General features: G+C 38.0%; 1 protein-coding gene across 7 annotated transcripts in view; it reads right to left on the bottom strand.

Annotated features, from left to right (window-relative positions):
- RAB27B (RAB27B, member RAS oncogene family) overlaps window positions 1–24,563 on the bottom strand; it is a 58,186-nt gene extending 33,623 nt beyond the window's left edge. For 2 of the 7 annotated variants that reach the window (XM_059706140.1, XM_059706136.1), the window contains exon 1: window positions 24,286–24,563. Coding sequence is in view for 4 of the 7 variants with exons in the window: in XM_059706134.1 (XP_059562117.1) it covers window positions 3,411–3,477; window positions 5,598–5,655 (125 nt within the window). In the remaining 3 variants the exon portion in view is untranslated. Of the gene's footprint in view, window positions 1–3,410; window positions 3,478–5,597; window positions 5,722–24,285 lie in introns of those variants that run through there. The other 5 variants (XM_059706134.1, XM_059706135.1, XM_059706137.1 and 2 more) reach the window with 5 other exon arrangements.
- Window positions 24,564–26,297: the final 1,734 nt, after the last annotated feature.

Below are 26,297 nucleotides of genomic sequence, written 5' to 3'. Positions count from 1 at the left end.
AATACCATTTACATTCTCTGTAAACGGAAGGATGATGTTTGCTACTGAGCCCTTGTTTTCACTTTGGACTTGATCCTTGGACAGAGGATAATTAATTAATTGCTCCATAAGATATAATACCCTGCAGGCAGATCTTCCTGTGGACAAATTTCAGTGAAGTTGAATACTCAGAACCTATATTCTAGAGAACTTTTGGAGGATTAGACAAATTTATAATTTACCTGCTTTATTTCTCAAACCCCACATATTTTAAAATAAAGTTATGATTGATCTTCCCCTATGTGATACAAAGACAAAATTCTAGAAAAAAACTCTTGTTTTTTTCCTATATCCCCCCCCGATAATTGTTCTCTAAAAGTGGCCTCTGTAGACAGTTTCTGGAGGTGTACATAAAGACTTTCTTGGATCCCAGCATCTGCTCAGCCATGATGACTGAAGTCCTTATGGGAGCCTCATGCAATAGACATTCCTTATGGGTCTAATGCAGTGGTCGGCAAACTGTGGCTCGCGAGCCACATGCGGCTCTTTGGCCCCTTGAGTGTGGCTCTTCCACAAAATACCACATGCGGGCGCACACGTACGGTGCGATTGAAACTTCATGGCCCATGCGCAGAAGTCGGTATTTTGTGGAAGAGCCACACTCAAGGGGCCAAAGAGCCGCATGTGGCTCACGAGCCACAGTTTGCCGACCACTGGTCTAGTGAAAAGAAGTAGCTTTAACTATATTAAGGCAAAAAATAACCAAGAAGATAATATATTAACTAGCTCACTCATTAGTGTTGATTAGGTTAACTCATCAAACTCATTACCTCCCACAGTTACCTAAACCTATATCTTCCAAGGCAAGTTTTCATTAGTAAAGTACCTGGTTAAAAAAGACACAACATATTTTGTTAAATGGATTATGAAAAAGCAGCAAAGATTAGAACGAGGCATATTTGTATTAATGAGATTCCTTAATGGGAATATAGAGAAGAAACCTAGTAGAATAAGGTCAATGGGCAGATGGAGGGACACTGAGAAAAGAGGCGGGGGTGTCCACGGTCAAACCCCTATAACCCCTCCCTGGAAATTTTGTTCCTGGCTGGCCTTAAACACTTCATAACACAATCTAAATATCCATATTGTGGCTGGTCTCGGCTCACACTGGTCGAGCTTCAGATTCTAAAAGCTATTGTAAATAATTAAGTTGGGAAAACCACTCTGCCCTTTACCAGTGGCATTTAATTGAATATACTAGTATAATAATCTGCATGTTTGCTACTACACTAAGTCTAAAGATGTGTTGAAACAAGATGCAATAAAATGGTGAGGAGTAAAGAGAAATACCAAATTGTTCAGCTAGAACTTATAGAGACATATTTGTATTACTGGATTCCAGATGTAAAAGAAGCCACAAGCAAAAAGCTACCAAAAAATTCAAATGAAAGTGGTCTGAATAAATAGGATGAAATGAGATGAAAACATTAGAAGTCAGATAATAAAAGGCCTGGGCTGGATAAAGGGGAATTTTATAAACTCCTGACAAGAGCTATGTCTCATTCTGAGCATAGTATAAAGGCTAGTCCTTCAACTGAGATAAAGTGTACTAACAGTAATAGACATGACGAGAACCTACCGAATGGCCTACCAGGCATGACTGTGATACTTCAGAAAAAGACAAAATCAAGACACTTCAGACCAATTCAAAGAATCAAATAAGAACACAAAGAGAATTGCTCTAACCGGTTTGGCTCAGTGGATAGAACATCGGCCTGTGGACTGAAGGGTCCCAGATTCAATTCTGGTCAAGGACATGTACCTTGGTTGCGGGCACATCCCCAGTAGGGGGTGTGCAGGAGGCAGCTGATCAATGTTTCTAACTCTATCCCTCTCCCATCCTCTCTGTAAAAAATCAATAAAATATATTTTTTTAAAAAGAGAATTAATAAAACATTAAGAAGTTGACCTAATTTCCATTTTTTTCTTTTTTCAGAGTCTTTAGAGAAAACTATACTTATAATTTCTTTGCTGCTATCACAGCATTTTCCTTTTAATTCTGAGCCAACACTCAATTCCAAACCACTGGAATCATTCAAATTATGGTTTCCTGGATGTCTTTTTTTTTTTTTTTGAGTCCACACTTGCCATGGACTGCCAAGCATGAAGCTCTCTCTGAAACTCACAGGACCCTAGAGAATTCTTTCTCATCAACTTTTTGCTAACTGCTAGTGATATACTCACTTTGCCAAACTATCCAGAATATATTATATTCTCACTTTTATTTATTTTTAATTTTTTAAAAATATGTTTACTGTTTCAGAGACAAAGGGAGAGGGAGGGAGAGAGAGATAGAAATATCAATGATGAGAGAAGATCATGGATCGGCTGCCTCCTGCATGCCCCCTACTAAGGATCAAGCTTGAAACCCAGACACTTTCCCTGACTGGGAATCTAACCATGACTTCCTGGTTCATAGGTCAATGTTCAACCACTGAGCAACACCAACCAGATGGTATATCCTCACTTTTAAAAGAGAATGTCAAGACAGTTCAAGAAACATTTACTAACGATCAACTATATGCAAGAAATTTTCTAAGTCTTGTAAATGGAGACAGAGGAAAGAAGCTAAGCCATGAATTGAATTCAGTTTCTACTCTGAATCTGCCTCAAATTTACTGGAAGATATCAATATCAGGAAATGACCTTGAAACAGATACTCACACTGTGTTCTCTGCTGCAGAAACTGGAATGGTTTTGTGGTCTGTTTCTATATCATGCATTTCGTAAAACACATCCATAAAGGAAGAGGAAGACAATATTTGGCATGTGCAGAAATAAGATATGCACCCCTACTGTTCTAATTCAGTTCCTTCATTTAGTCACACATCAAGACATGGGTATGAGAGATACACATGATCTGAGCAAAAAGATAAGGTTCATTAGCAAAAGACACTGCTTGCTCTCCTGAATCACAACTCGTAATTGTGTTCATTCCATTTTTTTCATAAGCCCTTCATGCTTAGGTAATCCAAGACAGGTGAACAAAAACAAAATCCAGAACTATCTTGTAAGGGCTTTACAGAGATGAAAGAAACTTGAGCCCAAAGGAATTTTACCTGTTTGGTTTCTTTTGCTGGTTCTCTCTAGAAGGCATTTTGGCTGAAGAAGTCATCCACTGAGAAACAAAAACAGCTATTCCGAATCTTTTTCCAAATATAGGAGTTTTGGAATCTTGTTGAGAAAGGTGGTAATCTCAAAATTAGGCCAGATTAGGATGTGACCCTAGCAAGATATGGGGTCAGACATGGTTCGAAACCCAGCTCCTCTACTTACTAGCTACATAGCCTGAAAATTTTATTCAACCTCAGTCCCAGATCCCTCTTGTGTAAATAATGGCGTCCCACATATATGCAGAAAACCTGGCTTACCCCTCAGCCAACTCGAAGATACTGCACATGTGGAGATGGATCTGTTGGCAACAACTTCTTTGCAATCCTGTAATTTATTTTTAATTAGTATTGTAACTGCAAACACCCATTAATAACATTTCTCAGTTTGTGCATTACCTAAATAATGAGACCCTGGCCAGAAAGTTCAGTTGACTAGAGTGTTGGCCAATATTCCAAGGTTGTAGGTTTGATCTCCAGTCAAGGCACATAAAAAAATTAACCAATGATTGCATAAATAAGTGGAACAACAAATGGCTATTTTTCTCTTGCTCTTCAATCAATTTTTAAAACCACTTAATAATGACTGCAATAAATGACTCTGTTCTTAGTCAACCTGTATTTTTTGGAAATACTTACAAAGTGCTCAAGTCCTATGAAGAAAAGTAGCATAGAATATAATACTTGCTCTAAAGGGTTTATACTTTAAGAAACAATTTTGAGTGATTGCCAAAATATATTGTTAATCAAAACAGGTGTATGCATTTGTCAATGGGCATGGGACTATCCACTTAAAATGGGTGTGCTTTTTAGTGTGTAAATTGTTCCTCAGTTAAATCACTGAAAGATAATCACTGGGGGGGAAAATACTGCTATCCAGGTACAATTCCTAGACATTCTGATAAAATGGGTCTGGAGTGTGTGGCTTGGGGAGAGGAGTTTTAAAACCATCCCAGATGATTCTAAAATGAAAAACAAACAAACAAACAAACAAACACAAAAGCAGACAAATAAGATGCCAAACAGTAGGATAGTAATTTAGAGGTACCAGAGTTAGCAAATAATATTCAGGACAGTCAGTTAAATTTGAATTTCAGACACAACACCAATTAAATTTTTAGTATAAGACCCAAATATTGTGCATTCAGCTGGATGTCAAGTATTTCATTTGAAAACCCTAAATAGTATCCTAACTTTTGTGCAAAAATAAATGGGGGGGGGAGAAAGGAGAATAAGTGTATCTAATTGTTTATTTATGTAGGTATAAAAGAGATTTGGCAAATTTGCTTCTGGGGAGGGGAGCTAGATGGGAGGCAAGGAAAGGAAGGATACTGTTCACTGTATACTTTCATGCATTTTGAAATTTGGACCACAGAATGTACTACTTATTTTTAGAACAAATATAATTATAAAATTAAAAAATAAATAATTTCTAATAGGAGTTAAGAGTCACTATAGGGAGACAAAGCAGATATATATGGTACACTTAGAAAACAAAGCTGATAAGAATTTGCCCAAATACTTGATTCTAGTATACTCTGATTTTTCAGTGTAGTTAGATGTAAGTAGATATTAACCATTTGTTGAGTTGCTAGACTATAACTGGAATTACTAGTAACTTTAGCAACCTCCTGTTGTGTTGCTATTATGTTAAGCCAGCAATTTTCAACCGGTATGCTGCAAGAATTTTTAAAACCTGCAATACCTGACTATTTAGGCAGGGGCACTGACCTCTTTTCCCTTAGATTGTCAACTTAAAAAAATGACAGCCAACACAATAATAGCTGTCTGCTGTGAATGAACCAAAAATATACCTATTTTTTAGTCAGATCACTGAAATACATACTTTTTTGGTGTGCCGTAGAATCTTAGTAATTAGTTTATGTGTGCCATGAGATGAAAAAGGTTGAAATCACTATAATCACTGTGCTCAGCACTTTACATACATTAATTAATTTAATTCTCACAAAAATATTTGGGGGTTTTGCAAATGAAAAGACTGATACACAGAAAGGTTAGTTAACTTGCCCAGGACCACACAGCCAATGATTGGCAGGCTCAGGGTTCGAATCCAGAGCTGTCAGAATCCACAGCCTGTTGCTTTTAAACACAAGACACCACCACAGTCTTTCAGACACGCATTCTTAATGTCAGGAGATTTGGTTTGGGGCATGGAAGTCAATGCAACGATAGAGAACAGTGAGTAAGCACTTTTCTACACTAGCATCCGTCAGCAAGCAATGAAACGCGGCACACTTGTAAGTACTTCCTTGGTTTTTAAGTAAATATACAGACACTCTTCACTTTCTGCAGTGCTTCCGCTCCAGGTCAGTTCATAAATGCCACTTACACAAGTGTAAACATATTTAGAACAAACTGGGAGTCTTCTTTCTAAATAAACTAGTGCATTCCTTCATAGAAGGGAAGATATTTTGTAATACGACTGACCTCTGTTTGGTTGCTTCTGGACGGTGTACAAAGTGACATAACCTAGGAGTCTGCTCATTGCCCTTTAGAGTTGGGGGTCTTCATACAATACATGCGTGATGGTCTATGTGTGGAGAGGACTCTGCTAAATTACAAAGGACTTAAGTAGTTAAGTTTCTGGCTTGAGTCTGCATTCAGTTAATTTCTTATTTTAAAAGTATGAGTAAATATTTGTCAGGGAGAAGCAGAATGTCTGAACCTATCAAACCAGTCCTATTTTCCCAGCTTACCAGAGGCAGGACTATGTTAGAGGGCTGTTTCGTTTTCTGTTGTGAATGGTTTTGAAAAGATTTCTCCAAAATCTACTGTGGCCTGCACATTCTATACATCCCCAGGGACCTTCCTTCTTCATGTTGCAGGGGCTCAGGGGTGGGGGTAAGGGGACTCTCTGTTGGACATGACTATTGAAAGCTAATACTTCAACAACCTTTAAAGCAAATAATTTAAGAAACAGTTGACCAAAAGCTCTCATCCTATTGAGCAGCGAGCTCTGCCTCCCTGAACAGGTATCAAGGTCTCTGTCAGCAGGTATCAGGGCCGCTGTCAGGTCGGGATCGGAGAGGTGGGAAGGCAGGCACCTTCCTCTCCAGCCCAAGGCCAGCTACAGGAGGGCGTGCTGCGGGCAGCGCTGCCTTGTTCGTATCTGTGCTTTCTCCCATCGTACACCAACCCCTCTGAGTAACTACTATTCCAAATTCATTCTTTTACAAAATAAACTCAGGAGGCATTGAAAACGGTGACCTGAGACGCTGTCGGCCAGACCATGGCTCCTTTTGTCTGTAGCGCCATCTTTGTTTAGCAGTGTTTGTGCTGTCGTCCGAATATTCTGTTTGTTTTCTTCTTTTTCCCTTATAAAAGGGAGCATTTTCTTTGAAAGAACAAAATTAAAGAATCTGCATAAAATGCTTTATCTACACCATCAAGGATATGTCTCAAAAGCTATGAGTAATTGAGGATTTTATGTTAATTTTACCTCCCTCCAGTTCCCTACTGCTTATCACCCCAAACTATACCATAAAATTTATTGTTTATATTTTTGTATATATTCGATTTGATATTTTCCTGAATGTATTACAGTATCCTCATAAGGTACTGCCAGTAATCTGCATAAAACTTATATTATTTCCAATAAATCAAATTGCATCTCCATTTAATTGTATTTGTTATATCTAACTGAATCAAGTTTTTTTTTCTCTTCCTAATTTTAAAATTACAAAAATTGAATCATTTATATCCTTTATAAACTATAATGGTTAAAAATTTTTTCCCTCAGTTTTCTCAAGACCTCACTCCCTCCTCCCACTCCCCCTACCCCCCGTATGTCACCAGCCTGTTCTTACTTCAGTGTCTCCTTATCTAGAGCCTGTGGAAATATATGTACATTTATTTATGAATACGTTACATGAATTTTCCCCATTTAATATTTTAGCAATATGAAGGCTCAAGACTCAATATAAAAATATCTGTACAAAAATTGCTGATAGCCCAGCTGATGTGGTTCAGTGGGTGAGTGTGGACCCATGAACCAAGAGGTCATCAGTATGATTCCTGGTCAGGGCATATGCCCAGGTTGCAGGCTTGATCCCCAATAGGGGGTGTGCAGGAGGCTGCTGCTGTTTTTCTCTCATTGATGTTTCTATATCTACCCCTCTCTCTAAAAATCAATAAAAACATATTTTTTAAAAAATTGGTGATAATTAGGTTTATAAAACAGCCACAAACAACTATTTTTATAAATTCTGACAAGTGTTAGGTTAATAATCGAATAAATTAAAAAAATCAGGACAAATTAAGCTCAAGAATTTGGGCATCAACAATCAACCCATAAAATCTATGTGCGAAGGTTTCGAGGAGTTTATAAGCTTTTGCTGAATATTTTTGGTTTTCCTTAAAATTTCACTATTTGAGCCTATACAGTGGGGCCTTGACTTACGAGTGTCCCGACTAACGAGTTTTTTGAGATACCAGCTGTCTCTCAGCCGATTTCTTTGCATTGAGTTGATAGAGTAATTTGAGTTAATGAGCTCCTTAACAAGCTCCCGGTCTCGGAACAAATTAAACTCGTAAGTCAAGGCCCCACTGTACTTTGTACCTTCCTCCACATCTTATCAGAAAATTCTTAGCACCAGTGGGAGAATGGATCAATAAATAGAAGTGAGTATGGATATTTAAAAGAGTGAAGGCTTGGAGGGGGCAGTTCCAGGTCTATTTAATTAAGTAGAGTAGTCAGGTGGGTTGGAGGCTCCAGCCTTTCTCCTTCTCCTGGGCTGCCCCATGGTGACTGTTAAATCCATAGATAAATGCAGGCCTCTCTGTCTACAGCAGTGGTTCTCAACCTTGGCTGCACATTAGAATCACCTGGGAATCTTTTTAAAATCCTGATTTCTGGGTCTCATCCTCCAGAAATTCTGTTTCTTTGTTACTAATGTTGTGGCCCCACCCCATAACAAAGAAACAGAATTTCCGGAGGATGAGGCCTGATCAAACATATCTCCTCCCTTCAATTTACCAGAGGACCCGGTAATTTCACCATGACAATAATTTCATCTGAAGCTCTTTAAGAATGTAAGTGTGAGCCTAACCTGTGATAACACTGCATTTTATGTCAGCATCCCAGCAACACACAGACTTTAGATCCTTGTAGAAATCCTTCATCGAACAACACAGAGATCGTATTAGCGCCTCGGGCTTTGTTATTGTCAATATACAGGCAATCATACAAATTCCACTTCTGCATCATTTATAAAACTACAATTGGAAACATATATTATGTGTTTTGTGCCCTAACATTACTCTTAGAATAGAATGATACCAAAAAAAAAAGCATCTCCCAATAAATTGACATACTTTCTTTAATCTGAAAGGAGAAGTTGTATTACTTGTGTTTTTGTTGTTGTTTGTTTGTTTTAGCCTTGGCTACCTGGAAGGTCAGAATTCAGAGTTTTGCTTATGTGTAACAGGCATCAAAGGTCCTCTGGTTAAAAAACTTGACTCCATGTTTGCTTGTGTTTTATTCTTCCTTTAGCGACCTGACTAAATTTTTTTCTCTAAACTATTGAAAATCCTTTCATGAGAGGAAATAAACACAGTGATTCATGGTAGTTTTGTTTTCTAAAGACACTGCAAACATAGAATCAGGGAATACTATGCTCCCAATGGAAATGCAGAGTGAAGTTCCTGTGAACCCATGGCCACAATATTTTCACCAACTGATCAATACAAGCCTTGTTTTATGTGTTTCTGTTTGAAGACACATATTTCATATATGTTGCTGATTCATAAACATTGAGATCATGGCCAATAGCCCTGTAACTCATGCCTGAATGAGGCTTATGGAACACATATATTTTCTCCATAGGCACATCACAGCCTTCCTGTGCTTAAAAACACTACACAGAAGTTCAATGATATGCTTGGGGCCATTCTAAACAGACAGAATATTCCACATAAAAGCACAAAAATGCAAGAAATGTGGCACTAAATGGGGAAAAGAACACTTGTTTACCATTTGAGCTGAAGTAAGAAGGTAGAGTGTCAACTGGTTTGATCTAAGCTGGAAATGTGCATGTCAGGAAACTCAGAGTTTCCCCATTTCCAAACATGTCTGTGAATGACTGCAAATGCATCAGGGGCATTGATTTTGGGTTACAAATGAATTTTAACCAGTAGACAAATTCACAAATATGCAATCAGCAAATCATGAGGATTGATTGTACAGTTTCCCAAAGGTAAAACTATTATTTTGGGGCCAGTTAGCGCATTAGCAACAATTAGAATCTCAGAGTATTGAGTATAAAGGAGGCCTGAGAGAGCGGAACCAGGGACAGGTGCACTTGGATAACCTTGTGGGAAGGTTAGATCAAAGATGAGAGGAGCAGATTCAGGGCTTCAGGCCCACAAGGGGCCCAGGGCTCTGGGGAAAGGAGAGGAGAGACAGGTGAGCCTAAAAAGGAGACAGCATTAACCTATCTCACAATTTTACTTTGTTCCTATTACAGTAACCCTTGTATTATATTCATTAATGCTTAACTAGAGTTATTCAGGGGGACATTTTTTCTTCCCCAATCGATTCCTACTCTAAACTGAGAAAAATATTGTCCTATATGATAAAAGCCTAATATGCTAAGTGTCCAACTGTTCATTTGACTAGTTGCTATGATGTGCGCTGGCCACCAGGGGGCAGGTGCTCCAAAAGATAATTCAGCTTGCTGCTGGGGTCCAGCCGATGGGGACTGGGTGAGACAGGCTGGACACTCCCTGGAGCCCTCCCATGGTACCTCCCTGGCCCTGATCATGCACCGGTGGGGTCCCTTGGCCTGGCCTGCACCCTCTGGCAATCCAGGACCCCCCAGGGGATGTCAGAGAGCCAGTTTCAGCCCAATCCCCACAGGCCAGGCCAAGGGACCCCACTGGTGCACGAATCTGTGCACTGGGCCTCTAGTCAGTCTATAATGACCAAGTACTGTAATGCTAACACATCTGAAGAAAAAGCAACTTAATCTGCAATGAGTTAATTTTGGCCAAATTGTTGGTAAAAGTTGTAATATCAGATTCTGAGGGGAGACTCCTCTTTCTACTGTTTATGATGAAAAACAATAATAAGCCTGGAACAGCCACTCCCTCTCTCTCACACCATCATAGTCACAGTAAAACTGACATAAAGACACACAGTAGGCAAAAAAAAAAAAAAAAAAATGATAGAAAGCAGGTTGGGAAAGATGCATGTGAATTTTGCAGCACTAGTATTAAAGCAAATCAGCCCATTCAATTAGGATGTTGCACACAGTAGGTCCTCTGGGGATCAACTATGTAAGAAGTAGCTCTAAATTAAAAGTAATTAGCTCCTAAAGTGAAGATTCAGTATGGTTTCTGTACTTGGCTTCTCGCCAACACTAATTAACCCTATTGGATCTCTTATTCCATGCGGACTATGGAGATTATTAATACCATGGAGTTCTATAGATATTTTAACACATGGCTATTTGTCATGGTTGATGGCTAACTCAATGTCTTTTTCCATGAAGTTATTTCCTGTAAAGGATATTGATATATAGATAAATCATAATTGTACACTGTGTGTTATTCATGAACTTGGCTTGGTTCTTGAAGTCACACCCTTGTTATTTCAGGCTCCACCCTAATTACCATGATGCTCCTCCCCACTTCACTGAAGCCATCTCAGGGTTATGAAATGACTTCTCTTCTAGTTCTGTGGCACTTATACTTCCTGTCTTTCATTTGGACTCAGGTCCTAAACCTATTTGGATGTGCGATTGGCATAGAGATTCCAGCATATGAGGGATGGTTGCTCTAATATTCATGGTCTTAAAAATCATTTTAATCTTGGTTATCTGGAAAGGAAGAAGAATATATAGCTCCAGTTTGGCTAAAGTTTATAAAATTTGAAGAAATATTTCAAAGAAGACTTCATCAGTCACATTTTATATTTCAGAAGAATAGAAATAATCCTCCTGTTACTATCTGATATTTAAAAGTGTAATAATAAAATAGATTGAGTTAAAGGTTAAAATGTGCCTGCTTTCCAAAATAGCCAGTTTGTTCTGCTTTGTTTTATAATAGTTTGACATTGTTGCCCAGGCCCAGCTGATACGCAGCAGGTACAATCTAGTGTGGCTTAAATGTTCCTGATATCCTGATTGGTCAGTAGGTGCAAAGCTATTCAACATGTTTACCATCACCTCTGGTTCTCAGAGAATCAGGAGAGGAAACAGAGAGATAAGTGCAAACACATCCATGACCTATTTTTAAAACCAGTTCAAGTGCAAGTTCTCTGTACCAAGATTCAGAAGCATCTTCTTGATACATTTATTTTAGTGCCTTCCTGAACCTCAATCATGAGAAAGTTTTAGCAGAAACTTCAGTCTGGTTATGTTACTTACTGACATATACCCAGTAAACAATGGTACAAGTAAATCTGAAGGACAGTCATTGACCTTCATAAAGGTTTACAGTTTCTCTGCTCATTAAAATGTAATACAAATGCATTAATTCAAGATGCAACAAATATTTTTGTCTGAAACTAGAAAATCTACGGAAAAATTGTTAGTTGCAGCAGACCACTGAACTAAGAATATTTTTAAATAGGCATTTTGCCCTTAAAAGTAAAGACAGATAAGACCTAATGGCAATGGTTATCTTAAAAGAGACTGCAGGCAATATTTTGAATTTTGCTTTGACCATCAGGAAAAAGTAATTTTACTTATATTATTGATATGCTCCCAATGGTTATTTTCTTTATCTTTTTTTATATTATCACCTAAGCTTTGATGGATTTGAGAATGTCCTGATAAACCGTGTTATTCTTAAAAATTAGTTGAAAATATATGTCCACATTTCCTTTCACACATAAAGCTTTACAGAAATCTTTTTTTGAAAAATAGTTCAAAAACCTCGGGTCCTTGAAAAGAAACTAGAAATTATTTCAGTTCATTCTATTTAATAGTCTAGTAGTTCTGCAAAGAAAAACCCATAAAAATATCTCAAAAAAAATGTCAGTAGTTACAGTAGAATAAACAAGAAACTGCTTACAGATCCCTTCCTATAAGCAAGTGTGTCAACCACTTCCAGGTCAGTTTTTTAAATTTCACTGACTTGAAATGAAGTATTGTTTGGAAACAAGCCAAGTACAGATAGAAAACCAGGACTAAATTTCCCCATGATAAACCACTTAGTTTTACTCTAGGGCTACATCTTACATAGCAGCCTTCTGCCATTCGGCATCTGACCTACCTTGTTACTTGGCAACACATCCAAATATGCTTAAACAGCGAATGCTGGACTCCATTTGGCTCACTATAATCAATAAGGTTTGATTTTTGTCTCTAAGGAAAGTCAAACTATTACCTCTTTGTGATTCCTGTGAATTGTCTAAATCCTTAACTTGGAACCATTTTATTCTACGTAGTAATTGGGTTTTCTTAGGCTGGCAGGCTGGAAATCGGACTGAAGTATACTGGTATCTATTTCTAAAGGTAAAAACTCAAAGGACAGTGACGGTGTTAAGAATGACTCTACAATTAGCAAGATACAAATAACCAACTGATCTTTTGATATCACGTCTCTATTGCTGATGGAAAAATGTTCAGGCAGTTTGATCTCTTATCATTACTTTAGTCTGTGGACTAACCACAGTGTCTGCCAGCTTACCAACGGAGTCTATTTGCATATTGTAATGTTCGCTCACAAGACTGGAAACTGAAAACTTAAACTGAAAACTGTGTATCAAGGATACGCAGCCAGGTGTTGCAGATAGTATTGGTAAGCAAGTCTCAAACTCTACGAGGAGCCAATTTCCTTTCTTAGGATGGCCTTCAGAGATTCTACAGAAAAGTCACCCTTCCTACAAAGGAATGCGACCGTATTTTCAGAACTAAGGATTTGAATCCTTATCTAACCGAGAGTCTGCCCTGGTCATGGAAGATTTTAAATGGTGGCTGCTCCAGATATTGCAGGCCATAGACCCACCATCTACCTGGACAACATTAGCTTTAACAAATAAAGTTCTTTTTGCCCCAAACTGTTCCTCTAGAAATCTATCCTGAAACTTCTAGTATTAGGCATGCCTTTGGATCTTTGCTACACGTTATATAGCAAAATGCCTACTGGGCATTATCTGTTTTCAGTGATAGCTACTTTAGAAGAAATTGATTCATCAGAAAGACTGGTCAACAAGTCATTGATTTTCCATCTTGGGAGTAACAAATTGGTACCAAGCACTGTAGAAAAATATCAAAAGAGAAAAGTGGGCTCTTAGATACAGTTCTGAGAGAAATTAATTTTACCCATGACTTGTACTAAAAAGAACATTCTTTGTTCAACTGTCAATAAGTGTCAAAGAAAAAGGAGACAATCTTACCTCCATAATAAAATAGACATGTAATAAAATCATTTGCCCAGGCAGGAGTTTAGAGACCCCAGGGAATGTTTGGCCTTATGAAAACTTCATTATTTCCAATTATATAGGAGAAGCTGGAGATATATCATTTCTCTAAAAAATCTACCAAAAAGCATCTTTTGTTTCTTCCTTAATAAAGCTTCATGACAAAAGCAACTATTTTAAGAATAACATATGTTTACTTATAGACACCATTGCTGGGTTTGAATTTAGTTCTGGAAACTCACCACTGGAATGGCTATCACAGAAATATTCCCTCCCCTCTTTAATTCTAGTATCAATTAAGTTTAGGTCCAATTAAACAGGGTAATTTTAAACTAATGGGAAATAAATTATATTTGCTGCCTAAAAAAAATAAAAGATATTATTTAAGATCTAGTCTACTTCTTAGACTTGTCTTAACTAGTGTTGGATTAGATATACGTTCTTAGTATCTGGGGGTACTAGATAATACTAGAAGAGGGCCCCAGATAGGTAAACACAACTTTTACTTCTGCTTTTATATACACTTTTCCTTAGAACTCTGTGGATTAGAGAAGACTTCATTGTTACCCAGATCATGTAGTTTAATTTTGCCTTTAAATTGTTCCTTGGGCCAATTTTGGTAATTGTGTTAAAATAAATTAAACTCATGGACATAGACAACAGTGTGGAGATTGCAGGGCGGGCGGGTGGAAGTAGAAGAGAGCATAGAGGGTATAAATGGTGATGAAAAAATAATTAAAAATAGTACTTGTGGAATAAATGGAAAAAAAGAAACTAAACTCATGAAAATTATGGCTAGAATGGAAGAAATGTTTGTTTCTTTTTAACTTTCATCTTTTTTCATACCTTGGTATATACACTGCATGGATGTTTTGAAATCTTTTCAAGTTATATGTAAAACGTGTGCCAAACAGAAAGCAGTTGTAAGAAAAAGCAGAATTTGTAAAACTTGTCCCATTAAAAGGAAAATTACCCAACTTTCCTTTTCTTACACCTGAAAATTAGTGCATGCAATGAATACATTCTTTAGGTGATAGTATTTTAAAGCTGAAACTGATGGCCCTTGTGGTCAGTCTTTAATCAAGGACTCATTATCAATGCCAGTTTTCACTCTTGACAACCATGTCAAACAGCCATACTTCACAGTGATCATCAAGTGCTCATCATACGTTACAGGAGGACTTTTTAAATCTGAGAGAATATGTGTGCTTTTTCATTGTATTATTATTATACTTCCACACAAATCCAAATACTCTGTAAAGTGAGAGATTTGTATTCAGAATATTCTCTTATGTCTTCTCAAACCTCAAACAAGAAAAAACACACTGATATTTTTCAATATAATATGAAATATTGATGACTTTTCAGAGGGGGAAATCAGTTAGATAATAGCTTAGTGAATAACATAAGTAACAACATGCTTGCGGGGGGAAAGTACAAAAGAACTAAAGTCAACACAGTTCCAATTAGAAATCCTGACTGGGATATTTCTAGACCTGGATTATGTGTCTAACTCAGAGATGAGTCATCAAATATTTTTTAAGGATTTTGCTTCTCCATCTATAATAATCAGAATACAAATAACTGGGCTATTGGCTTATTATAAGAAACTTTTATGAAAAACACATTTGTTTAGAACTAGATGTCTGAAATGATGCATCTATAACAAAGAATGCTTTACTCACCTGGAATTAATCCACAAGGAACAGAAAGAACCCCTGAATTGGACAAGTGGGCATGCAGGAAGTTCATGTTGATTATTTAATAACCAGAAATGCTTAGAATGGAGAGTGAGAGGCAGTAGATGGTTGTATAATGAATGATTGTCGATGTAATAAAATACTGCAAACAGTGAACTGAAATGTGTATTATCATGGGAATGGTGATGGGGTAGGAAGAGGAGAGACGAGAGACTAACTTTCCCTAAACATAAGTCTCTTGGAAAATACTTACAAGTCAATTATTTGACAATATTTTACATATTATAGGAAATAACAAAAAATAATCATTACAAAAGGGTTGTTCTTCAATTCTTTTAGCACATAGTGATATATTTTGTTATGTTTTTGTAAGTAGATCTTGAGGTGAAAAGTGTCATAAATTAAGTCATAGCAGAGCTAGAGCAGAGCTCCTGAGTAAAATGAAGACAGTGGGAGTTTGTCTGTTCTTAAATCAATATGGACTGGGTGTTAGTTATTAAGGATCCCAGATCAATAGATTCAATCACATTAGGGATCTGTTAGATTTTCCATTCTCTGGTAACAGACGCATTCCTAGCTGAGATAGGACTTTTCGCTTTTCACAGTGTGGATGGGAGAGAACATGGGCGAACAGAATTACAGGAAAAAAATGTTACTTAAAAATGATTGTCCCACAGAAAGGGATAAATGATGTCATAGTCATAACCTAAGAGCTACAGACATATTTAATATATCCTCTAAATTTAACAATAATAATTATAAATGTAAATAATTAGATATAACCTTACATTTCCCCTAAGTCCTTTTAGAACTTATATGTCATTATTAGCCAAAGCAGGTCAGTGCTTACAGAAGGAATAAAATTATGAGGCCTATGCTATGGCTATATTCTTCCCTCTTTCCAGGGTCTCTCTGAGATGGCATTAGTTTTTGTGAATTTTGGTGATTACTGCATTGCAGTATATTCCCTAATCACTATTACTAGCCTTACCAACCTTAGGAGGTGTAGATTCTGGAAGTCATTTTCCTACACAAATGCACCTGAATGACCCCAAATGCTGTATGTCTTCCCCCCTCAATGTGCTTCACCTTTTTTATACCTCATTTCAGTTTTGAGGACCATTATTGATCCATCCATTGCCTCCTGAAACCAACTATTGAGACCTTATAACATTTTTCCCTTCTCCTAATATCTGATCAATACCACTCATTAATTTCTCTAATCTGACTTTTCTTCTCTAACCTTATAATCACTGACCTAATTTCAAGCCTTTTTTTATTTTCCACTCTTAACTATCTCTCTACAGTTGCAACCCCCTTAAATGTATCTTCCTCTTTATTACCACAATACAGCATTGAAATCACTGATTTTACCAGTTTACACTAAAAATTTTCTGCTCATGTATCTCTCTCTACCTCACCAGATTTCAAGAACAGGAGCTAGGTCTTATTCATCTTTATAACCAAAGTACCAAATACGATGCTGGTACATAAAAGGTACTTAAAGAAGTTTTTGATGAAAAATTAAGATATATAAAAATTATACCAGAGAACACATTGCTATTATCAGTTTTAACATGGTGAGCAAATATTTTATTGTGATAAATAACAGTGTCAACTTTAACATAATTAACTTGACATTTTCTCTAAAGTTTATGCGATCCAGGTAGAATTTGTGCTCTTCAAAGGATTTGAATAATTTTTGAATTACTTATTTTTATCTTTTGGGTCAAGTGATCACACAAAATAACATGTTTATGGTAGAAAAGGCAAATTAGACAGCAGTTTTAAGCTATTTCTTTAACCCTTCTATTCCAAGTACTACACACATTTAGAAAACATGGTTCCTGAAAAATAAGTCAAGTAGAAAATATTATTCCTGTTTATAAAATATGATGATGCAAACAGTATATATTTCTTTAAATATATAGTTAACATTTATTATTTTGAATTATTCCTATTTTCTTTTGAATTAGTTGGTGCCTATCCCTTAGGTGTGTGAATATTTACTATATTGATTTTAAGAATCAACATGACTACTCTAGACTCATTATACCATACTGTAAGGCTCATTCAAATCATCTTAGCCTAACACCTTCCATAAACTAAAGGACAGAGATCTAGTTTCTGATTCCTATCATAAGTTTACTGTAAAAGTCAAAATATAGTTTAAAAGAGTGAAACACTATAGGAGGTCAGAACCATGAAAACCACACTTGATTAGAAAAACTGTTGGGAACCAGGAAGAAAAACACTATAACTCAAGGGAAATTCATCTTCACAGCAACATAATTATTTTCCTATAGTTGTTTTACAGAGAAAACCACACATAGAACTCAGAGACATCCTTGCAGCGTGCACTGAAAACATGTGCACGCCAGGCTTTCTCCACGCCTGCGTATGCAAGCCTCAGGTTGACGTTAACTTTCACATTAGATGGAAAAAATCAGACAAGGGCCCTTACCCTCATCAGGCCCTCACCTTTACCAGGGATACCCTTTGTGTCTCAAACAGAATGAATTCTCATCAAGTATATAAAGTCCTGGGGTGGGCAGAGTGCACCTCCATGAAGGGGCTCAGGACCAGTACTAATGAGTTATGCATTCTACTTTGGTTTGTTTGTTTTTTTCCAGTAAGTAAGTGAAAAATTAAAACCTAACCAGGGCGGTTTGTACAGGTAGATTTCAAAATAACAAGCACCTCATGATGGTCTAGTGAGGTCTGGAGAAAAAAGTAAACCCAGGTTGCTCATTTCACTTGATTACTACTCTGCAGTCTTTAGCAACTAGCACCAGTTTCCAACTGAAGATAAAAGAATAGACCTTCCTCATATTATGCTCTATTTTTATGCCTGTTTCCTTATGTCTTAACCCTCATTTATAGATACCAGAATATTTTTACTAAAGCAATTTTTCTAAGATATGTTTTGCAGTGTTGTGTTCTGTATTGTTTCTAGTAGAAGCTTTTACTATTGAACCCTGAGAGGCAACATTTGATAACAGGTATTGTCAACCTTAAAAAAAATTAAAGTCAAAGAGTGGATTGGGACAGGAAAGGAACAGAGGCTGGGAATAATAGGTTCTACATAGTTCATTGTGGTAACTCTATTTTACTCAATGAACTAAGAAATTACCAAATGGGTTACATGGCTCCTGCATTTCCCAGAATTTGGAAGAAAACTTTAGAAAATCTCAGGCCCTGAGTCAATATTTAGAAGCTCTGTAACTGTAGGGAATTCACCCCACTATTCTTTTGACATTGTTTCTGTAAATGCTGACTCTGACTAATATGTAGCTTGTAGATGAACAGCGTGTTTATATAAGAATCCTAGAAATTAACTTCGAAAACAACAGACTCCAGCCTTCAGGCATTCCAGCTCTGCTAGATTTGCTGACCTTCAAATGAAAACTAGGAAGATGCACACCAGACCATTGCTTGACCAGTTTCAAGGTCTTTATCAGAATAGACTGTGCTGGTCCGCACACAGTACCCTAATAGAGAACTCTCAACGCCCTCTCCTTGATCTCTTTGTTCTGTTTTCCCTCTCCCTCCTTATAAAAACCTCAGTCTATACTGAGATGGAGAGGTGAGCTTTGGGACAAAAATCCCCCGTCTTCTCAGGTTGCTGGCACTTGCATAAACCACTTTCCTTCTCACCAGCCCCTGCCTCAAGAGTTTGATTTTCACTGAAGCAGGCAGCCAAACCTGTGTTAGGTTACCCTCTTGAGCTTGGAAAAGCTTTCCACCTTTAATTTTTAAGCACTAAGAGATGCAAGTTTTTCTTATCCTCTTTGAAAATCTAATTTTGTTCTATATTTAAAATATTTTGACATGTCCAAAAACATTTACCAGCAGTACATTTTTTTTTTTTACAAAAAGAGCATATTTTGAATAATAGACTGCAAGAACTGAGTAATTTTTTTTAACAAACTTAGGCTCTGTGGTCCTTGCCTAAGTTAGACTGAAAAACAGAATACAAAGCAATTTTGCTTTTCTAATTATTTTGTGGTGTATCCCTCAGGTCAGATTTAATACAGTTTCAATTTTCTGAGCAAGTTAAAGAGAGAAGCACAAGAAAACATATTGGGTTGATCCCAAGATCACTATAATTAAAATAAATAAATAAATTTCTGTGCTACAGAAGAAAAGATTAAAATAAAATCTTGTACATTTTCTCTAAGCCTTTTAAAATTAATTTTTTCCTCTTTTATAGAGTGTATATATATATATATGTATGTATATATATATATTTGCCTTTCTCTCTTTGTTCTCTGTGTATAGGTATGTGCATGTATCAATATCTATGGATATCTATCTGTCTATGGATATCTATCTATCTACCTATCTAAATGGGTAGATAGGTAAATAATTGGAAGAAGAGAGGAAAGATACAAAGAAAAAAAAAGAAAGGAACTAAAAACATGAAGCAAAAATTATAAGTTACCTAGGTCTAAGGCTAGACAATAGGGATATGAAAATAATCAACATTTTTCTTTCACACAGGAGAAAATTGAGCCTTTTGGAGACTAATTTCATATTCATAGCTATATTATCCAGCACTAACAGTATTTTATTAGTGATGGTCTTCTTAATGTTTTGATATAAACCTTACTAATTTATGAAATCTAATTAGCCTTCTCTGAAATTGTTCCCAAAATTATGTGGGTAAGTCTTGATTTTGTTTTAACTACTAAAAAAGTTTCTTTCTGCATTTCTGGGTATTAGACATTTGGTTTATATGGCAACTACAACTTAATTTACCTTGATCTGTTATTTTTTTACAACTTTATTAACTACACTTTCACTACTATCTCTTAATTTGTGATCTAGAATATATATCAAACATCAAACAAATTGTGTTCTTATATTTATAGAATCACAGTTTTGGAAGAGAGCTTGAAGATCGTTTAGTCCAACTTCCCAATACAAACCGTCCTTAGAACAACTAAGTCTTGGAGTACTACCTACACTTATGACTTCCTAAGTGTCTTTCTGGTCTCACCTTGTGCCTCTCTCTACTGCCTACTTTCGACTCTCTGAACTCTTCTGCCAGCTCACTGAATGCATCAAGCTCTTTCCCAAGTCAGGAACTTGGCAGATACTTTTGCTCTGTCTGAATTGTTCTCTCCCAACTGTCCACCAGACTGACACCCAATAGCCTTTATGTCTCAAGTAAAACACTATTTCCTTAGACAAGTCCTCTTGACTGCCCCCACCATTATTCTTTTCCATTTGAAAAGTTGCTTGCAGTCACAATAACTTCTCATATTGATTTTAATTTTGTTTTGGTGTTGTCCTTCCTGTTTTTGAACACTATTTCTTTTAATTAGAAAGAAGAAGAAAGCAATAGGCACTGAGTAATAACACTTTCTCTCACATACATTAGCTTCCTTATTCACTGCTTTGCTCTAAACCAGCCGCGGGCAAACTACGGCCCGCGGGCTTGAAATGAATAAAACTAAAAAAAAAAAAAAGACCATACCCTTTTATGTAATGATGTTTACTTTGAATTTATATTAGTTCACACAAACACTCCATCCATGCTTTTGTTCCAGCCCTCCGGTCCAGTTTAAGAACCCATTGTGGCCCTCAAGTCAAAAAGTTTGCCCACCACTGCACACTAGAAGAATTTTTGGCTGTTCTTAGCATTTTTTTTCCAAATTTCAGTCCATCTGGGTTTTACTCTTCCTCACACTATGCTAACTGCTCATTTAACACCTTTGTAAGTATTTCTAATTATGTGTTCCTCAGTTCATCCATTCTACAAGCCATTTTTAAAAATGAATCTGATTAAAGTCTCTATGTATAATCATGAATTGCCCTAGTGGTATCTTTCTTGGGATAATGTGAAATGCTAATTCCAAATTTTTTAAAAGTTAGTTTATCTGAACTCCTTTTTTTAAGAATTCCACCTCCTATCAAAGCTGCCAATGATTCCAATGGGTGATGTCCTCAAGACCATGGCTCGAAATAGCCTTCATGGGCACTTGATTCCCAACTTTCTCTATTTGCCTGTGACTTCTCCCAAGTTCTCCAGATAGTTATATCCAAAAGCCCAGTTTGACATTTCCACTTGGATACCTAAAAATACCTTAAAGGTCTGGAAATGAATTCATTTTTCTTTCAAACCTTTTTTTCTTTCTCCATCTTAGGAAATGGCTTTACCACTACCTAGTATCGCCAGTAAAAAACTGGGTGATCATTTTGTTTTCTCATTTCCTTCATTCCCACTCTTTATCCAATTAGTCAGCAAGTCCTATTGTCTCCACCTTCAAATATTTCCTGAGTTTATCCATTTCTCTCTAGGAGCACTGTTTCCAGCTGTTGTGTTCCACTGTCATCTCTGGTCTACTGGAATACCCTCCTCACTGGTCTTCTCTGGTCCTTGTATAATATGTTCTCTTCACTGAGGCCATGGTGATCTTTAAAAAAGATGGCCTTGCCCTGTCACATGTGGCTCAGATTACTGGCCCATGGACCAAAGGGTCACAGGTTTGATTCCTGGTCAAGGGAACATACCTGGGTTTCAGGTTCAATCCCCAAACCCAGTTGAGGTGCATGTGGGAGGCAACTAATCTTTCCCTCTTTCTGTCTCCCTCTCTCTCTCTCCCTCTCCCTCCCTACCATTCTCTCTCTCAAAAAAAAAAAAAAATCAATAAAAAAAATATATTTGGGTGAGAATTAAAAATAAAAATATATAATAAATAAAAAGATGGCCTTCCCTGAGGCTCTCCCTGGACCATTGAATCACAGCAAGCCTCCCTCTCCACCCCAGTCACTCTCATGATTATACTTTAAATATTTTTAATAGCATTGAAACTTCCATAATTGCTAATTTATTTATTAACCTAGGTGTCTAATTGAAGATACTTTAAGATATTTGTTAAGCAGAATTTTGTTCTCATTATTAACACTCCAGACAAGTTTTCTCATGTAAGGAGGGCCTATGAGAAAAAGGTTAATGTTTAGGGAACATGAATAATGATTGCAAAAGGCACAAAGTAATACTCTCAACTCCATTTATGGGGAACTAATAACCTCAACTCCATTTACGAGGTTTACAATAGGTTTGTACTGCCCTTAGTGATAGTCCTACTTCCTACAACTATATAATAAACTCAAGCTCCATGTACACCTAACAATGAGTAAAAAATCATTCTCCTTTAGCAGTCATCTTTAGAAAGGGACGTATTTGTCATGGAAAACAACTTGTTTGTCCTGTCTGCTTTTACTATGATTGTTTTCCTGCATCTCAACATTACATTACTTGCTCAAGAGCCTAACTATTGGTCAACCTGCCTTGATGATTCAACTCAAGAAACTGGATTAGCTATGAGCTGAGTTTTATGTAAATAATTGGTCTACATTTCATGCTCTACTGATCTGAAAATCAAAAAAATAACTAACCTGAAATTTCCGAGTGAGGGTGGGAAAAGAGCAGATTTCGGTTCGGAACCACCTGGGACTTTGGATGACTTCCACTTTTCCAGAAGAGTAGTTCAATACATGAAAAGCAATTGAGACACCAGCGGATAATCTTAGTAAAAGCTGGTGTGCCAATGAGCTGCGATGATCAGTTATCCCAGGGTTACCTTCCCTATCAAGTCAAGTATTCCTGTTCCAGAAACAGCCTATGAGAGAGTGGTTTGCTCACATATGACAGATTCCTTTATTCCTTCTTGGCAACTATGAGAACAGGCCCATCCAGTTTCATCTGCAATGTTTTCTTTTCCTTTTGAAATCAATGATGGTAACATTTCATAGGAGGCCATAGTCAGTTCTTAAACAGAAAAGCAGCATTAATATCAAACTGTCAAGAATACTCTTTTTTTGGGGGGAGGGGGGTTATCTGTAAGAATCCCCTCTTCCCTTCAAGAAGGACTGATCCATCTGGGTAGTGGATTATGTTAGGAAACTATGAAATATATTTAGGGGGAATGGCTCTCACTTCATCCTACAACTTGAACTTCATAGTAACCTGAAAATTCAATAAACTTAAATACCTGAGGCTATAATGCTAAGTCTATCTTTTCTGTTCACTTTTAAAGTGTAGAACTATAAACCATGCATACAATACATATATGCTTTTTATAATACTGAATATGCATGAATGTAACTAAATATTAAAACGCAAATTTTTCTCTTAAACAGAACTTAAGAGAAAATTCATAGCTATTATTATGTTAAATAATAATTTTGTTGTTAATAATCCTGAAACGACATGTTATTAAGTTGGGCTTAATTTAACCATTTAGACAACCGGAATCTTCTACCCTTAATTTTAGACCTTGTTATAGGAGTGTGGCTTTAACCAAACATACATTTTTCCTAGGAAGGCAGCCTCTAGCTTCCCTTGCTAGTTACATTTCACCTGCTTCAATAGTTTTCAGATTATGTTGTATTGGGTGGGAAACTCTTGAAGGCTAATATATTGTTACCACTTGAACGATTACATTTGCTCACACCCTAATTCCTGCAACACTTGGGTCAGAATTTTGAAAGAAACACACACACACACACACACACCCCACAACTGAGCAAAACATTGGAAGACAGAAATTACTTTTTAATTCTCTGCTTCTATTTCACCTGAGGAAGGGCAAAGAAATGTGTGATCACTTGCCTGGCTCGCCTCGCTAAATTACTTTTTAAATGAAACTCTAAACACGTTCTTCTTATAATCATCATCATTATTATTCCTTGGTTGTTGTTTGAGATACCAATGGAGGAAATTGCCATGGCAGTGCCCAGTTTTTTATCCTCACCAGCTGTTTGAAATGCAAATACCAAAAAAAAAAAAAAAAAGACAGCCAGCTCGTTTTCTGATGCCATCCGCGCGCACATCCCCGCTCCGACCAGGATTTCTGTGGACGCTGCGGATGCAAGGCGCTCACACACAGCCAGGCCCCCTCGCCGCTCGGCTGGGGCTGGCCGGCCGTGGGTCGCTCCTCATCCACGTCTCACTTCCTTCGCCAAGGCCGGGCGCTGAGAATACCCTGCGGGGGTGGGAACACATTCCAGCAATAACAGCCCCACTTCCCCAACTCACCAGCCTGCGAAGTTTCCCGTGCGCAAGGGCTGGCTGGTGTCGGGTTTCAGAGGCTTCCTCCCCCTTCCCGGAGCCTGGAACTCCTGCTTCCGCACCAGCAGGGACGCGGGACCTGCTCTACAGGGCGACCATCGTGAAGACAGCTCCTTATTCTTCCAACCTGTGGCTCTGGCTCGGTCCCCAGCCCCTGCCCGTCTGCACGGCGAGTGGCAGGACTGGAGCACCACCCCTGGGTCCGCACAGCCGCCTGGATCTGGGAGGTTTGTGTGAGAAGAAGGCGTGTCTCCCACTCCTAAGGCGGATGTGCAGAGCACACCTCGGGCCAATCTTGGTTGTGACTCAAAGGCGCTTGGCTCCTGGTTAAATTCTCCTCGTGGAGCTTCAAGCCCTAGCAGCAGCTCATTTTTACCCAGGGCACGCTGAGAACTGCTCCCAACGCCTCGCATTCTCTCCCTCCCGGGGCAATGTCTCATTAACTATAGAGAGGGAGGAATTGCCAGTGAAGAACAGAGACAGGCCCGGGAAATGGAAAGGCAGTTCAGAATTCCTGTTTTAAAAGTGAGGATCTGTAGGTATGCGTCCATTTATAAGTATGCACAGGCTAAGCTTTGCCTCCTAGTCAGGGATCAGTAGGTTAGTAAGTAGAGATCAATCAGAATCAGGACATACATTCCCTGAGCAAATACTAAGAACCTACTGTGTGGCACACTCTGTCCTAGACACTTTGGATTCACCCACAACAGGGATCCTGGCTGGCTCTCTTGAGCTCATGGTTCAGACAGACTCACACCCCTAGTTTACAGACTAATGTAAAGGTAGGGATCCCAGGTCATATACATCGGATAGCAGCTGTTTCTTCCTCTGTGAAGAAAATTTTAAAAGTTCCCAACCTGTTGCTTGCACTCATGTTGGTCAACAAGGAAAGGAATGCTTGAATTTTCATTGTTTGACCCAGTTCTGACAGGGGGCCTTAGAGAATCATCTAGGAAGTGTCTCCTGGGGAAGTGCTCTGGGGGGAGAGGGGGTAAAGAAATACCCCCAAATCAAAATGAAACACAAACAAACAATAGCTAAGTAGGGGAGAAGAGGAGCATTGATCCCACAAGAATTTGTCTATTCTATAGGAAAATGTGGAAGTTCTACTTTCTGTCTCTCAATGGTCCCATCTTGAAAATGGGGATAATAAAACACCTTCACAGGGTTGTGAGTTCAGATCAGTAAAGTGCATAGAACAGTGTGTGGCACAGAAAATGCTATGCATGTGTTGGCTAAGTTTATTATTTTGGTGGCATTTATCTACTTCATTCTCCCAAAGTAAGGTCCAATTCATATAAATTATTCTGTCTACCAGGAGAAAGTATAGGAGGCTCAGGTTGTAGATTTTCAAAATATATATGCTGGGAATCTATATTCACGGTAAATCTATTTTGAATTTATCAATAATATCTAAGTATATAACAAGTGTGTGTCCACACTTGTTCCAGGGCCTGGAAAGAGATAAAAGACTAAACATAACAAGCTTGAATTTATTGCACTGTATATAGCACATTAATTTATATATAAAAGGCTAATATGCTAAGTGTCCCTCCCTCCATCCGACCAGTCGCTATGACATGCACTGACCATCAGGGGGCAGATGCTCAACGCAGGAGCTGCTGAGCTGCAGTGACTTGGCAGCAGCAGTTCTCGGGTGATGCACCCTGAAACCAGAGAGGAGGGAGCCCGATTCCTCACGGGGCCTTGCAATTCCACCTTTGGTTGTGGGTTATGTTGTTGTGGGTTATGTTGGGGCACCGCCGGCCCTGAATCTGGTTTACTGCACACTTGCATTTGTGTTCCACACCCTGTACAATAGCAACTTTGCAGAGTACCCTTTTGCACTCTGGGACCCCTCAGGGGATGTGGGAGAGCCAGTTTCAGCCTGATCCCCGCAGGCCAGGCCAAGGAACCCCACCTGCTGGAGGGGCCCCAGCCACTCCACAGACACCTTTCAAGCCAAGGCGCCACCCAGA

The sequence above is a fragment of the Myotis daubentonii genome, chromosome 8 (assembly GCF_963259705.1).
Source record: "Myotis daubentonii chromosome 8, mMyoDau2.1, whole genome shotgun sequence".
Taxonomy (NCBI): domain Eukaryota; kingdom Metazoa; phylum Chordata; class Mammalia; order Chiroptera; family Vespertilionidae; genus Myotis; species Myotis daubentonii.
This window is presented reverse-complemented; position numbering and strand designations above follow the sequence as displayed.